At 41.5% G+C, this 16,460-nt stretch overlaps 1 protein-coding gene across 2 annotated transcripts in view; it reads left to right on the top strand.

Moving 5' to 3' along the window:
• The window catches only part of LOC114447212 (glutamate receptor ionotropic, delta-1-like), a 187,060-nt gene that overhangs the window by 102,886 nt on the left and 67,714 nt on the right, over positions 1–16,460 (top strand). Inside the window, exon 3 of one of the 2 annotated variants that reach the window (XM_028423351.1) lies at positions 5,098–5,382. The exons of the other annotated variant lie outside the window; for it this stretch is intronic. Within the exon in view, the coding sequence (XP_028279152.1) occupies positions 5,098–5,382 (285 nt within the window). The remainder of the gene's footprint in view (positions 1–5,097; positions 5,383–16,460) is intronic. 2 annotated transcript variants of the gene reach the window in all.

Below are 16,460 nucleotides of genomic sequence, written 5' to 3'. Positions count from 1 at the left end.
TTGTGTCATTTTACCTGTCAGTTGTCTGGAGTGTATAATTTACTGCAGTGAAATACTCCATCACAGCTCGGATGATATGGGCAGTCTTGGCATCAATAGTATTGATGGAGATATGTGCCCTTATCGTGGTCTGACAGCAGGAGAGCAGATACAGGGAAGGGCCAAGGATGTTTATCTTCCTAAAAGAGAGAGCACGACGAGAGTGAGCGATGGAGAGACCATTCATTGTTACTGGAGCTGCAGTGTTGCTGAACACTTAAACTAAGCCTTGGTCCTGCCGGCATATAAAACTGATCTCTCTCATTTCTCCCTCCCTTGTGCGAAGAGCCATTGTGAGAAGCTGCCAATAGTAGAGAAGGAAAACCTCATGTCACAACCTCCAGTCTCCTCTTAGCTGAGCCTAGTATGGATCTTTTAAAGCTTGTATGAATCTTCCACCAGATTGTACTGGGCCAGCTTCTTTAGATCGGGGTTGCAAACATTGTCACTGCAGGGTAGAAAGTGGTGTTACATTTTAGCATTGTGCTGTAAGTCAGAGTAAACCAACTGACTCTTATTAAAATTACGGTGATAAACTTTCTCTACAACAGTGCTGCAGTGGTTTGTCTCATGTGTTTGTATTACATTGGTAAAATGAGGGCAAGACACTGATGGCATCCAGTTTTCATGAGAAAACAGATTGTCTGACAAAACACTGTCCTTTTTCAGTCTGGTGTGTTCATGAAAATATTTCCCCACTGTAACCCATCTGTGCATAACTGAACTGGTCTGATGTGATGAGGACTTGAGCAGAAAAATGCCATTTGCTTTTGCTGATCAGCCTTAATCTTCATGCCAGATGTCTTTTATAAGAGTTTCAGTTATGAGCATAGCGACATGAAAGATACCCAGCAGCCCCTTCTCTGATTTGGTCACCGCATTTGCTGACAGTTTGGGGGAAAAAATGTGTTATCTCATTGTGATTACAGGGTTTTAAAGATATGCAGCGTTGATTAGAAGTGTTTAAAAATGTATACACCTCTTCTAAACTCATCTTCTATCGATCAACCATGCTATTACTGAGAAGAAAATGACTGCTTCTCCACAGGGGCATGATAGATTGGTAAATCTCTCCTTCCAAAGAAAGCAGCTGATATTTAAATATCTCTAAGTCTTTTACTTTGTAGACTTATAAAAGGCCAACCACCATTCATTTCTAATTTATACCTGCATCAAATTTGTGTAAATACTTGTGATTACATTAAATCTTAATACTTGGTACACATTGTCCTGGTGCTATTTCTTTATGATGCATGTGTGTTATGCTGACATTAGATGTCAGATAGCTAGCAGGGATTGAATGATGGCTTCTGTCCATTTCAGGGGGAACATTTAAGAGTCATTATTCCTCCATTATCATCCTTGCCAATGACTGTAGAGCACTCCTCCCTCCTGTCAGTTGGCTGTCTCCAGTATAATGGGCCCGAGGTGTCCATTATGAAGCCAAAATGGCTTCAGACACACTTTAGCCACATTCTGCAAAAAGTAGCTGAGACGGGGGGGTATGGTGTTACAGCTGTTAGAAAGAAAAAAAAAAGTTTTTGTTTTTCTTAGTGCACAAAGGTACAAATTTCCTTTGTTTTGCAAAGTAAAATGTGAAATAAATGCCAATTAGAATGAACAACACAAAATACGCATCAATCAAACTGACTAAAATCTACAATTACTATTAATTACAGTAACCATGTATTTCATAATGTACAGCAAGCGGCTCGTTGTGAATTAACCTTGACAGGATGACAGCGTAATTTGCAGTAATGACCAGCTCACTGTACATTATTCCATTTGTTTTACAGCTACTTTCTAAAAGAGGTTTCATACAAAAATGATCATTTTTAAAATAGGTATTGTTATTAGAGTAAAAGGTTGGAACTACTGTACATATGAGTGTTGGACTGGCTGTAGTCTGTAATTTTTTTGTTAATTTGATCGATCACAGATCTAAATATACTCCAAAATAATAAGTAATTAGAGTTTAAAAAAATCCTTCTAGAGTTTTTCTGATGACCTTTTTTTGCCACTCTTGTTCTCTAGGATTAATGAAACACCTTTACCACACGTTTGCTTTGTGTACACAAAGCAAGTGCAAACATTCCATTAAACATTGACATGTTTATATTTGAGAAGCTTGTATGAAGCAATGTTCTTTTTTTTATGTTTTTTTTATGTTGTTGCAAGTAAATTAGCTCCAGTCAATGTGCTTTTGAAAATAGTACAGGCAGCATCTTTAAGCTCCAGTTGAAGCCACTATTAAATGAACTCCATGCTGTGGATGTAATGTTCATAGTGAATGTATCTGAAGAAACTTGTTAAAAGAACACAGCAGCTCTCAGGAACAGACTGTATCCGCTTTTAGTGCGTGGTATTGTACATATTTTATTGTTGCCTCACACGTTTAGACATTGTATCAGAGCTAAAGCATGCTCTAGATGTGCATTGCAGTCAATCACATGACTTCCTTCCTTCCTTCCTTCCTTCCTTCACAGAATATTTGCCAAAAGCCCTGCAGTCCATGTCGGCATATATTTCTGTCTTTCTGTCTCTCACACACATACAAACACACTTTCTGCCCCGGAGTAGATCGTTGTCTATCTTGTGCTCTCCTGAGTATCCATGCAAAAAGCAACAAATAATCTCTCCACTACCCTTTTCCGCGTTTGTGCTTGATCTGCGTCTCTTTGTCTTTACTTCCTCTACAACAACTGCAGTGCTTCCCTGTGTACCTCGGACATTTGATCTTCCTCCATCCTCTTCAGTGTGTTATTTAGTTTCCTGTACTCTTGATTTATGGTGCCTTAATGTAGTCTTGTGCTTGGAGTAAGCAGATGAAATCGTCATTTGTCACACTAATAGTCCTTCCCCTCTGCAATACATTCATACACACACACGCACACACACACACACACACACACACACACACACACACACACACACACATATGCACATCCCTTTTCCTAGTACAACTCCCTTCAGACCTCTCGCCTCATCATTAATGCCTTTTGCTCCACAACCACTCTTCATTTCCCTCCCGTAGTCTACCAGTGGAATCACTGTGGATTTGAAGTCATGCTGTCTTGCGTGTTTATATATCAGTGGATATGTTGTCTTCTCATAACACGCTGTCTCAGGGGTTTGAATGACATAATATGATGTTACTCCACCGAGCTATTCTTCTGTGCTAAATTTTGCAGAAACGGTATTAGACTATATAATTAGGCGGTGCTATGAAATGCAGTGAGAGAACATTTAATTGCTATTTTGTACAATATGCTCAGCTGTTTATACTGAAATAAGAGTCCTGCTGTTTGAGGGAAACTGAGTTGAATTTTAAAGGCACCGTTTGCCGTTTTCTGTCCCATGTCACATGCAAAATTAGACAATCCCTGTAGTAGATGATTATGCAGCTCATAACAGATAGAGACAAAGCTTAAAATGAAATGCAAATTCAATAATCCTTATTGAAACTGTTTTGCATTTAATTGCCTTTTCTGTGTTTTGCATCTTATAAGCTAAGAGCAGATGCAAATATATTTTTTGCTTCAAGTTTGTAGACTCCATGACAGTGTTAGATCAAGACTGTGGTCAGGGATTATGAATGGCTGCAGCCAGTAAACTAAAATGATTTTGGACGTGATTACATCTGATATTCGGTAAAGATGTGATGGATATTCTACAATCTTTTCAATACTGGTACCCCAGGTTCCATGAATATAGGCATAGGTTTTCCTAGTGGTCTGTTCATAAACCTTTTCAACTGCCTTTTTCAGGTATTTAGAAGCTATATATTCATACAAATTTTAATGTGAAAATGGTTTATTTTAACACACATGCATTAGTTGAATAAGTGCTGACAGGCTGAATGCTGATGTCAGTAGCCTGCTGACATGAGCAACGCTTTGCCGTCATTGTGTTAGTCAGTGTGAACACTGTGTCTGCACTTGAATTGTCAGCTAAACTCACGCTGTTTCCGTCCTTTGTCGCAGATACTTTGTGACATTGTTTTGATATGTTGCTCCAGCTGCACTGTTCTATATAGTGTTATTGTTACCTCATTGTTATTCTTCGAAGCGCCCGCTAATGAGACATCTATGATCTTTTAGAAATTACATGTTGCTAAAAGGGGAAGGCAGGTTTTGTTGCATTGTTCTTTATTACAGTGATTAAAAAAAGAGGGTGTCTTTTGTTTGAGTGAGTCATCTTTTGGGAAATTGTTCAAAAAAATTGTTAGATAAAAGTCCAAATTAGTGCAACTTTAAGTCCTCCCACTGTTATTATTATTCACCACCACTCAAACTGAACAGCTTTTCTTGTCCATTTCAAAGTTATCAGTAATTATAATATCATAATATTCCATCAGTCATTTTCATCTTTCAAAGACTCAGCATTCTGTCCCACCAGGTGTTGAGACCAAATGTTGAGGATGTAAAAGAAATTTTCCCAACTGACACATGCACCATAAAATGTTGATGAGACTCTAAGACCAACCACACAAACTGCAGAAGTCCTAATTCCTGCTTATTTACAGATTTTCACTTTACAGTGTAAAGGAGAGTGGTGGGTGTGTGGGACAATATTAAGCAGAGACTCATGTAAGGGATCTAACCTTCTGTACCCAGCTAATGTATTCCAGATTTTTATTAGTGACAGATCCTCCCACTCAGTCACTACTTCTGTTCTCTACTGTTTTGCTAAGAATTGTACAGTCTCCTGTAGTTTTACAATTCATCTGCTGTTTTCAGTGGCTGCTACCTTTAGCAAGCATTTTCCTTTAATCATTTTTGTCAGAGGACAAGGATTAAAGGATGCCCCCCACTGAATCTCTCATCTACACATTATAATACATCTTCAGTGCCAAACCCCTACTTTCTGTGATCTGTTCTCGACTTGGAGGCTCAGACATACTGTAATCCTTAGCTGCATACAAAGAACCATCTTGAATTTTTAAGCCCTCTTGAGCACTTTCTTGAATAATGTGCTGTGTTCCTAAAACTTTTTCCTCGCAGCGAAATCCTTGCTTCACATTTTCACTGTTTATTTTTCTTTTTCTTTTCCATCTAGCATGTGAGCTGATGAACCAGGGGATCCTGGCTCTGGTTACATCCACGGGCTGCGCAGCTGCAAGTGCCCTGCAGTCCTTAACAGACGCCATGCACATCCCCCACCTCTTCATTCAGAGAAACGGGGATGGTGCGCCTCGCACTGCCTGCCAGTTTAACCCCAGCCCTGATGGAGAGAGCTACACGTTGGCTGCCCGTCCACCTGTTCGAATCAGCGAAGTCCTGCTCACTCTTGTCACAGAGCTGCACTGGCAGAAGTTCATCATCTTTTACGAGAGTGACTATGGTGAGTCAAAACAAATGAGAGCAGTTGTTCACTGAACGTATCTTATAAACATTACATCTGTATGTAAGAGGATCTCACCACTTTCATTTAAATGTAAATGATTCAAATTCATCTCCAGTGTCAGGGGGGAGATCAGGCTGCCGCTGAAGTAAAGCTGTATTAACACTGAGAATTCAAATGCTAGAAGGAATACACCAAGTGGGAACTGAGATGAAAGAACATCACCACACACACACACACACACACCAACTTGCACACTCTTACAAATAAATCAAAAATTCAACAGAAATTGTAAGAAAAAAAACAAGCTCTGTCACCATTAGCAGCATCTTTATGAAGTGACACGTCTGAGCCTAATTGGCTCATTCGTGACAGCCTCATTCTGCGCGGGTGTGTCCCAGCAGTGTATTATATTTTCTCAGATGTTCTCTATTTCTGATTCATTATTCTCACCATGGCGTCCCTGTGGATCTGACCTTCACTGACCCATGTTTGGCTAAAGGCACAGTGGATCAAGGGTTGATTGGCATGGATAGGAAAATGAAGAGAGATATTCCCGAACTGCCATTCCTCAGATGAGACTTTGCCTCTGCTGGCTAATCTTTTTACTGCTCAGCAGAGTACAGTCTTGAAGCGTGTAGAAAAATGTTTCATTTTTTCAGTACTGGAAACAGCTGAGCTACAGTTGATAATAGTGTATGGTAAAGCAAGCCCTCAAGTGAATGCAGCCACCCACCATGCTTCCAAATGTTTTGACAGGGTGGCCACATACTTTATGAGAATGTATGTGGCATACCGTTTCATATTTGTCCTTGGATTTGTGTCTGATATTGGAGTTTTTTTAGAAAGTGCATTCTCAGCATTAAGTTGGATCAATGGATATCTCACCATGGGAGATCACTTCCTGTCTTATCTTTTGTGTGTGTCTGTGTTGATCTCACGAGCTGTCTTATTGTCTGCTTTTTTCCCCTTTTTTCTTGCAGTCTCTCTGCTTGCTGCCTCTCTATATGTCTGTCTGACTAGCTAGGTCACCATGTGTCTGACCATCTGTTTTGCTATAAAGCTTTCTTAGTGACTTGCCTGCTCTCTGTCTGTGTTTCTACTGTGTGGCCACCTCTTTTATTTCTTATAAACTGTCTGCCTAAACATCAAGTGGAGTAACAAGTTACTCAGCATACTGTGCCGCATAGTGCAGTATAAATTAAATAGCCAGCCATGTGAGAACCTATAATACTAATCACAGCCACAGCTAAGTCGGAAAGCTTGATGAAATACCAATCCATGGCATGAATACTTCAGATTTTATCTTAATCTTGTACAAACAGGAGAAAAAAGAGAGCTAATCAATATTTGCTTGTTTGCATTTGAATCGGTGCTAGGAGTGATAAGCCACCCCTGTAGCTCACTGACATCCAAGAACAATTATGGTTACAGTAATAGGTTACTTTTCAGAATGTGACAACACTGGCTGTAATGTGAAATTTAAGGGGCAACACATTGGACCACACACCTGTGGAAACACCTGGCCCAACTGAAGGAAGTAGTGGATTTGATAGACTGAAAAACATGGCTGCAGCCTGCACTGCAGAAACCGACTTCCAGTTTTATTGATATCTATAGATAACCCATTGATTACTTGGAATAACTGGGCTATTTACTGTCTTGGTTGAGTTCATTTTTCAGCCATGGATTCAGGTGCTTTATCTGCCTCTGTCATTTATGAGTCTTAGGACTGACCGTCAGTTGTCAGACTCCTTCTTCTTTCAGTCACTGAAGGTGTTTTTTTGTGATTTTGTGATCGTCTGATCTTCAATTTCATGCTGCCAAATTAAATTTGGTCCAATAAAGTCTTTCTTGGTTGTGCCAGATAAGAACTTAAACATCTAAAGCACCTCAGACTTGTGCACAGTACTGTATGCTGATGTGCCAGCTTAACAAGTGTCACATCCCTCTGTGCACCCCCGCTAGCTTTGCAGTGGGGGTGTACTGTTCTAACAAAACAGCCTTTTTTAAGCCTGTTAAATTAGGTGCTACAAAGTCAGCACCGTTGACATTTCTGCTTGTGTTACACTGTTTAACTGTGCACTCATTTAATTAAAGAATGTAGTGGCTAATTAGGAATCCTCATCATAGAACAGTCAAAATACCCATGGTGCTTGCCTTGAAGCAGTACCACAGTAACCCGGACCACTGTCTACAGAGGAGAGTACTGCCTGTAAATCTGTGTTGGCGCTCAGTGAGTGTGGAATGTGACTAAGGGGAAACAGCTGCAGCACTTCACCTGATCATGCAGATATCATTTGTCTGTGTAGGATAAAGGCTTAAGAAATGTAACCAGGTCTACCTGAAGAACTTAAAACATTCAAGATTGTAACATTTAGACTAAAGAAAAAGAACAGATAACAAAGAATAAGTAAACAAGTCAGATGCTGGATGCCAGCTATTTGTTTAATGGGTATATTTTCTGTCTATACCAAAATAGTACTAAATACCAGTGCTGCACACCCACACTAGTGGCTGCAGTTGGTCTTGCTCATTAGGTTTTTTTTAATGACCTTCTCGAGAAGTCTGCTGAAGGGACATGCAATGTGGGATGCAGTGGTGGGGTTGTAGAGAACTGTCATGTGGGTGCCCGTCATGCTATGGATAGGTCCAATAATTTAGTGGACACTAATTTAACATAAAAAAAAAGAGTTTCTATCTCCAGCCAGTGCTTTATTTGCCTGTTCCGGGCTGCTGTATTGCACAATGGTGAGCTCTGGTGAGTCAACATTTTGATCAAATTCCCAAATAAGATAAGATAAGATAAGATAAGATAAGATAAGATAAGATAAGATAAGATAAGATAAGATAAGATAAGATAAGATAAGATAAGATAAGATAAGATAAGATAAGATAAGATAAGATAAGATAAAACTTTATTAATCCCGAAGTAAATTCTTGTGCCAGAGGTATTAAGTTACATTAAATGCAGTTAAGTACAGAGTATAAGTGTCACTATAATCCAAAAAGAGTACAGTACACGGTATGAGCACAATATATGATACATGGATACAATATGGAGATGTAAGGTGCTAAGTAAACATAATATAGGAATGACAGTGATGCCTGACATGATTATCTAGCGCTTCTCCCTACAGAAAGGGGAGGAGTTATACAGTCTGATGGCCACTGGCAGGAAGGACCTCCTGTGGCGTTCTGTGCTGCTCCTCGGTAGTCTCAGTCTACCACTGAATGTGCTCCTGTAGGACAGCAGTGTGTCGTGCAGGGGGTGAGACGTGTTGTTACGAATACTGAGGAGTTTCCTCAGTATCCTCCTCTCCGTCACCTCCACCACAGACTCCAGCTCCACTCCCAGCACCGAGCCAGCCTTCCTAATGAGCTTGTTGAGTCTGTTGGTGTCGGCCGCCTTCATCCTGCTGCCCCAGCACACTACAGCGTAGAAGATGACGCTGGAGACCACCGAGTGGTAAAACATCTGCAGCATGGTCTGGCAGACGTTAAAGGACCTGAGTCTCCTCAGTAGATACAGGCGACTCTGTCCCTTCCTGTATATTGCCTCTGCGTTTGTGGACCAGTCCAGTTTGTGGTCAATGTGGACACCCAGGTATTTGTAGCTGTCCACAATGTCCACGTTGGTACCCTTGATGCTGACCGGGTTAGGGAGTGTCTGGTGCTTCCTGAAGTCCACCACCAGCTCTCTTGTCTTTGTGACATTCAGCTGCAGGTGGTTCTGTCCGCACCACTCCACAAAGCTGTCCACCACACTCATATACTCCGCCTCCCGACCTCTGCTGGTACAGCCCACAATGGCAGAGTCATCCGAGAACTTCTGCAGGTGGCAGGACTGTGAGCAGTGTCTGAAGTCCGATGTATAGAGTGTGAACAGGAATGGAGACAGTACCGTGCCCTGGGGTGCCCCCGTGCTGCTCACTATCGTGTCCGAGACGGTGTTCCTCAGCCTCTCATGTCCAGGAGCTTCCTATTCAAAAGGGCAGGCTGCACGGTGTTAAACGCACTGGAAAAATCAAAGAACATGATTCTAACAGTGTTACCTGCCTCCTCCAAGTAGGTGTGTGCTCTGTGCAGCAGGTAGATGATGGCGTCCTCCACTCCAATACGGGGCTGGTAAGCAAACTGCAGGGGGTCCAGCGATGGTTCCACAACAGCACGCAGGTGTTTCAGGACCAGCCTCTCCAGAGACTTCATCACATGTGAAGTCAGAGCAACTGGTCTGTAGTCGCTGTGTGTGCTTGGATGTTTGGTCTTGGGCACAGGAACAAGGCATGTTGTCTTCCACAGGGCAGGGACAGTCATCAGGCTCAGACTCAGGGAGAAGATGTGCTGGAAGACCCCACACAGCTGTGTGGCGCAGTCCCTGAGTACTCTGGGGCTGAGTCCGTCCGGTCCTGCAGCTTTTCCCGGTCGTAGTCGACTGAACTCCCTCCTCACATCTTCTGTGGTGATGGCAACTGTGGACACAGAAGAGCAGAGAGAGAGATCTGATGGGGGAGGGTGGGGGGTTGTTAATGGAAGGTGGGGTAAGGGGGGCAGGGTGATGTTATTGATGGGGAGGTGAAACTGGTTAGTATGGTTAGGGGGAGGGGGAGGAGGAGGTACATTGTTGTTATTGACAGGTGTTAATGGTGCATCACAGGGAGGGGGAGGGGGAGGGGAGGGTGGTCAGGGAGTGGACTATCAAACCTGTTGAAAAACAGGTTCAGCTGGTTGGCCTCCTGCAGATCTCCATCCATCAGCTGGTCGGAGATCCTATTGTGGCCGGTGATGGTTCGCATGCCACTCCATACCTCCCTCAAGTTGTTCCGGGCAAGTTGGCTCTCCAGCTTCCTCCTGTAGCTCTCCTTGCCCTCTCCAATCTTCTCCTTCACCTCTGCCTGGGCCCTCCTCATCTCCTCTCTGTCTCCACTCAAGAAGGCTGTCTTCTTTCTGTTGAGTGATGCCTTGATGTCCTTTGTCACCCATGGTTTATTGTTTGGAAAGCAGCGTATTGACCTGGTGGGGATTAGAGAATCTGTACAAAAATTAACATATTCTGTGATACAGTCTGTGAGTGTGTCTACATCCTCACCGTGGGTGTCACAGAACACATCCCAGTCAGTCACCTCAAAACATCCCTGCAGGGTCTCCAGGGCTTCCGGTGTCCACCTCCGTACAGTTTTGGTGGTCACCGGCTGCCGCTGTACTGCTGGTATATACTGGGGTTTGAGGTGGACTAGGCTATGGTCTGATCTGCCCAAGGGAGGGAGAGCTATGGAGCTGTAGGCCTCTTTAACATTAGCATACAGTAAATCTAGAGTTTTATTTTCTCTTGTTTTACAGTCCACAAACTGCTTGAAAGTGGGCAGAGTTGATTTCAGATTAACATGGTTAAAATCGCCAGAAATCGCTATGAAGGCATTAGGGTGCTGGGTCTGAAGCCTCGCGGTCACAGAGCTGATGACGTCAGTAGCCCGCGACGCCTCAGCCGAGGGAGCAATGTAAACAACGAGTACAATGGCGTGAGAGAACTCTCTGGGCAAATAATACGGACGTAGACTCACCGCTAGCAGTTCAATGTCCGGGCTGCACACACGCTCCTTTACCGTAACGTGTCCCGGGCTGCACCACCGGTTGTTCACGTAGAGCGCAAGTCCCCCTCCTTTCTTCTTGCCGCTCTCGGTGCAGTTCCTGTCCGCCCGTACCAACTGAAAGCCGGCTAAACTCACGGTAGAGTCCGGTATGTTTGCGTGCAGCCACGTCTCTGTAAAGCACATTACAGACACCTCACGAAACACACACTCGCTCTTTGTGAGAGATGTTAACTCTTCCATCTTATTACCCAGTGATCTAACATTACCCATGACGATAGAAGGAAGATACGGCTTGTATCTTCTTTTCCTCAGCTGTCTTCTTTTGCCCCCTCTGCTTCCACGTTGTTTCCTTCTTAGTTCTTTGGGGATTTCGTGTCGCTGGCCATACATCCCGCTGTGCTGGAGACTCATCAGCTGATCCCTGGTGTAAACAATGGAGCCCTGGCGTGTTTCCGTCACGGCCGAGACGCGGCATGATAAAAGTGCTCCAAAAGCGATGAAGACCACGAAGAAAGTCCGAAAAAGACGCATTATTGAAGTGCCTGACCGCTTATACTTCGATTTGGTACGAAGTAGAGTGTTTAGAGTAGAAATAAATTACGAAAAACAACTTAATACACCCGCGGTGTGCGGAGCTTCTCTGGCTGGCTGCTACCGCGAGGCCGCGCCGGAAGCTATTTTATGATATACCAAGTATATGTAAACATTCTTTGATTACAGATTGATTTCAAAGACATTCATCAGCTGTTGTTACTGTATTATGTCAAAGTATATTTACAGTGTTGGCAAAACCCATCCTCAGCTTCTCTGAACACCTCAGCCCCAAGTTACTCCTGGTGGCTTGCACATGGAATGGTGGTTCATTAGAGACAACATTGGTCAGGGCTTTTAGCACTGCTGGTCTAAAAAAGTGCAGTCTAATTGCAGCTTGATATGTAAAGGCTTGAGCACCCAGGGGGAATTTGAATTATTGGTTATTATTTTTAATTGGAAAAGAAATGCAGCAAACAGACTTTGGCCTTTCTTCAAGTGTTTTTGTAACATAAATAAGAAAAGAAATAATGAGAGTGACTTTTCACGTCTTCTTTGAGATTTGTTTTGTCAGTTTTGGTTTCACAGCAAAGTCATCATGTATCATCGCAGGAGTCCATTCACATTTAAAGACATGGCACATCTTGAGCTGCTGAGCAGAATCCAACCCTTTTCATACATCTGGATAGCTGTGATATGTAAAGGACTATGTCTTTCAAGCTGGTCATTATAGTAAATAATACAAAGAAAAAAAGAATGAGTCATCATCACCATGACTAGAGTGCTGCACTGTATCATGCTGATTTCATAGGTGCTTACTACAAATGAAATGTATAGGACCTCTTTGTAAGATTGGACGTTAAAGTGATTAGAACAATGTAGCAAAGGTACATAATGATAATGTTCCCAGACATACTGCATCTTATTTTAAACACCACAATAACATGGCTGTAAGACCCACTGAAATGTAATCTTACCAGTAAGTTACAGTCACACTAAACGTGTCCGTCTTCAAGTCATATTCAGATTAGCTGATTGACTGACAATGACAAGATTCTGTACTAATCTAAGAGCATCAGAGCATTCAGTGTCTCTATCTCGATTTACTGTAACGTACAGTATAACTGTTTACAGAAAAGATTCTTCAAGAGATTGAGATCATCATGCTCCATTATTTTTTTTTATCTAATTTTAGGAGTACTATGTACCAAAATGAAGTCAGGATGAACATGGGGAGAAAAGCCATTACATTTATATATTAATCTGGGTGATATGTAAAATGGGCCTGAACGTTGTATGATGGATGTCTGGATGAGCTGTGATAGGGCTGCTGCGTCATCAGTTGGCTAATGGTGTATTAGTCTATACTATACATGCGGCCCCAGGCATCACGCTGCAAGAATATGCACAAACACTATATAATATCCGTATTACAATTCAGGGGAAATTACTATTATAACCTCCTATATTACTTTAATGCTTTGCTGTTGGATGGTGAGACTGGCACCAGTAGGAGTGCACTAGGATGAGATTTGTGCATTATTACAGCTTAAACAACCGGCTCCCTGACCTCGAGGGCAAAGTATAACTCAGTGTAATGAAGTGTGTCAGGGGAGTCAATTCATTCCCATCTCCACCAATGCATCAGTTGCATAAAAAGCACATTATGTAAACACCTTCTGAAGTCTCACCTCCTCTGGTTCCATTTGTCACTGTACATTTTTGACACATAAATTGATTCTCTGTTTTGAAGACATTTCAACAGCAAAAGAAATAACCTTATTCTTATACTACTATAGCTCCATAAGAAGCAGGGCGACATCGTATTATAACCTCAAAACATTCTTATGTGGTTTTGCCTTTTGTGCCTTCAGGCAAAAAGGAGAGAACAAAATTATATGATAATCCCATAACAACCCAGTGCCGACTGAAAACCCCTTTCAGGTTTTTTTTCTTTTGTTCTTCATTGTTTACTTTTTCCCTTTTTTTCTTTCCTTGCTGTCGTTTCTCATCAAGAGGAGCTGTGCTTCTTTTTTTTAAAGCCAATACTTTTGGACGACAAACCTACATTTGCAGTTTTGAGCCGTGCTCTCTGACAGCGCAGAGGGATCGTCTAATGCTTCAGCTTTTTATTTGAAAAGGACAAAATAAACCCAGCGCATGTCGAGGCCATAACACTTCATCTCTCACTGAAAAACAAACGTCTTGACAGCGAGAATTCTTTCTTTGCCATCAAAGATGTTTGTTATGCAAACGCTGCATTTACCTCTAGTATACAGTATATTGGTTTTTTTGTGGTTAACAGATGTTCTGTTTTGGGTTAAAACCAACTCTTCTTCTCCAATAGCACTTGTGGTTAGTGATAATAATGTAGCAGAATCATTTTCTCAGTTCTACAAATTCAACACATACATTAGCTTAAAGACTTTGTTTGTCTCCCTTTTGTATTCTCATTTGGATCTCATTCTCTGTTCTAATAGAAAGCCAAATAGTTGAAGGTTACATATGGGCTCTCACTATGAAAATAACCTGACTTGCTAGTTGGCAGTATTGAAGACATTATGGCATAAATGTAGAACTAATTAAGATAAAATATAGCAACATAATGAGAATGAATGGAAGAATGTCATTACATATAAGAGTCTTTTTCAGATAAGTCACCATAGCCTTCACATTTTGCTTTTGACTTGCTGCGAACCCTGCTTTTAGAGCTCCTTTGTGCTTGTTAATGTTCATATCCTGCCTGTGTTATAGATGCATATTTTACAATACAATCCACCTCCTGCTTTGAATGAAAGCAGCTTAATCAGTCTCTCAAGACCAGCCTAATTCTCTCCTCCTTTAACAGAGAGTCAGTCTCCACAGGGTGGTCCAGAGATAGCTGTAGCTGCTTCACTGTCATTACTAAATGCAGGTTAAGCCGAACAGACCTGCCAAGGAGCCTACTGATGTTCAAGAATATCGATCCCTCTTTAAGATTTCCTATAACCCTTCCTCATGATACCCCTTATGATAAAGTGACAGGGCAATGTTAGCGTAGCTTTTGTTTGCAGATAGTGTACACACTGTCCATCCTCTCCTGCTAGATCAATAGATGACTTGCACACAGCATAGTGTACTGCACTAAGTACCTTGAAAAAAATCACAAAGGCATAGGCTATACATATACACAAACCTTTAAACAGACATGGAGTCTACAGCAGCTCTGGGGGCTATACTTAGGCACATGAGCTAAAAATCAGACACACACATGCTCATAATGATAATGCAACCTTGCCAACACTAAACAGTTATAAAGATAATGGCATTAATGTTCATGTCTTGGGGCTAAAGGGCTATTATTTTGCAAACCAAATTAGCAGTTTACAATTCATCCAAAAGGGGAGACATGAATATTGTGCTCGACATCAACAGAAAAGCAACAGTAGTCATCAGTTAAGGCTGAAACTAGCAGGGGTCTTTGTATGACTTTCTGCACCAGGAACATGTATAGCCTTGCTTGTAGAAACCTGACACCATTAGGTACAAGTGGCATTGTAATATGATGAAAAATGAAACCTGACAAAGCATCCGTGTTTTGCCCAGTTAGCTGTAAGACTATGTCAGAAGATCAGAAAAAAAAGTAGTTTAACAACATGTTTAAAAAAACATAATTTTAAAACTGAACCTTGCCTAAACCTTGCCTAAATAAAAATACTTTGACAGACCTTTCTGTTTATTGACTCTACCTTAATGCCAGTTTTCATTATTATATTTTTATCCTTCCCATTGTTGCAGTCTGCTCTGTCCTTTCTAAGCACACTGCATTGTATCATTCCAAAAGCGTGTCAGCCAAATTTAAGTAGGGCAATTAATTTTATTCCCCTCTTGGACTAGACCTCACATGGTGGTGTTGTAAGCCAAGAATGCAATCATTGTACAGTATCTCTGAGACCATTCACAGAGCTCAGACTGAGATAATAATTCAGTCCAGGACTGCTAACTCCATCTCAGCCTGCATTACACATTCAGAACAGACTGCTTATATTGGAACCATTTTATTATCACTTTAGTTTTTATAGTTTTTGACAAAAAAACAAAAATTGTAGCAATATATTCACAGTCCTATAAAGTTTAATAGTGAACAGCTGTTTCTAAAACTTGCCAAATGTTTTTAAATCATGCTGCGACCTTAATAAATGTGTAGGAAATCAACAACCTCTGTGCAAAATGAGCACAACCCTTATTACATATATGACCCGAAGTGGCCCTTCATCATTTACTCAATAAACTGATCAAGCATATATCTTACACTTTTTGATTATTTTTTAATCTACAGAGACTTTACCCACAGATGTGCAGCTTTTTTTGTGTTGTTTGATTTCAGGGTCAGTCAGTTTACCTTGCCATGACAAATAACCAGTGTGGATCCACCTTTCACTCCACTAGAGGCCACGTAAGACCATCATTCATGCATTGTTTGTGGTGTCTGGCATGGTGTAAGAAGTGTTTTTTTTTCACTTTTCTCTGTGTGTTTCTCTTCTGAAAGGTGTTAGGTTGGTTTATCTGCACGTCCAGTTCAAAACACAGCATGCACATCTGCACAAAAAAGCTGGACTGATGGCCTGCTGTATGTGCACACATCCTCATGTACACATAGGTTTCAAAGCTATGGTGTGTCTTCAACTTTTAAATATGGCTCAATATTTGTATTTTTAATAAGAAAAAATGTCCACCCACCCCATTTTGGTGAACAAATATATACTCCCAACAGCTTAAATACTTAGGGACACAGTTTGAGAAAGTCTGATCCATCGTCAACAGCTAATTTCTCATCCCCCAGCATTTTTTCCATTAGTTCTGCCATTGAAAGCACTTTGGAAGCTTTGCTTGTTTCCAAAAGGCCTTCGTTCTGTGTTAATTGTGCTGATCGCTGTTTTCTTGCAGTGCAAAAACAATTTTTGATGTAAGTAAACA

The sequence above is a fragment of the Parambassis ranga genome, chromosome 15 (genome assembly GCF_900634625.1).
Source record: "Parambassis ranga chromosome 15, fParRan2.1, whole genome shotgun sequence".
Classification (NCBI taxonomy): domain Eukaryota; kingdom Metazoa; phylum Chordata; class Actinopteri; family Ambassidae; genus Parambassis; species Parambassis ranga.
The sequence above is the reverse complement of the archived record's forward strand: the minus strand, read 5'-3'. Positions and strand labels throughout refer to the sequence as shown.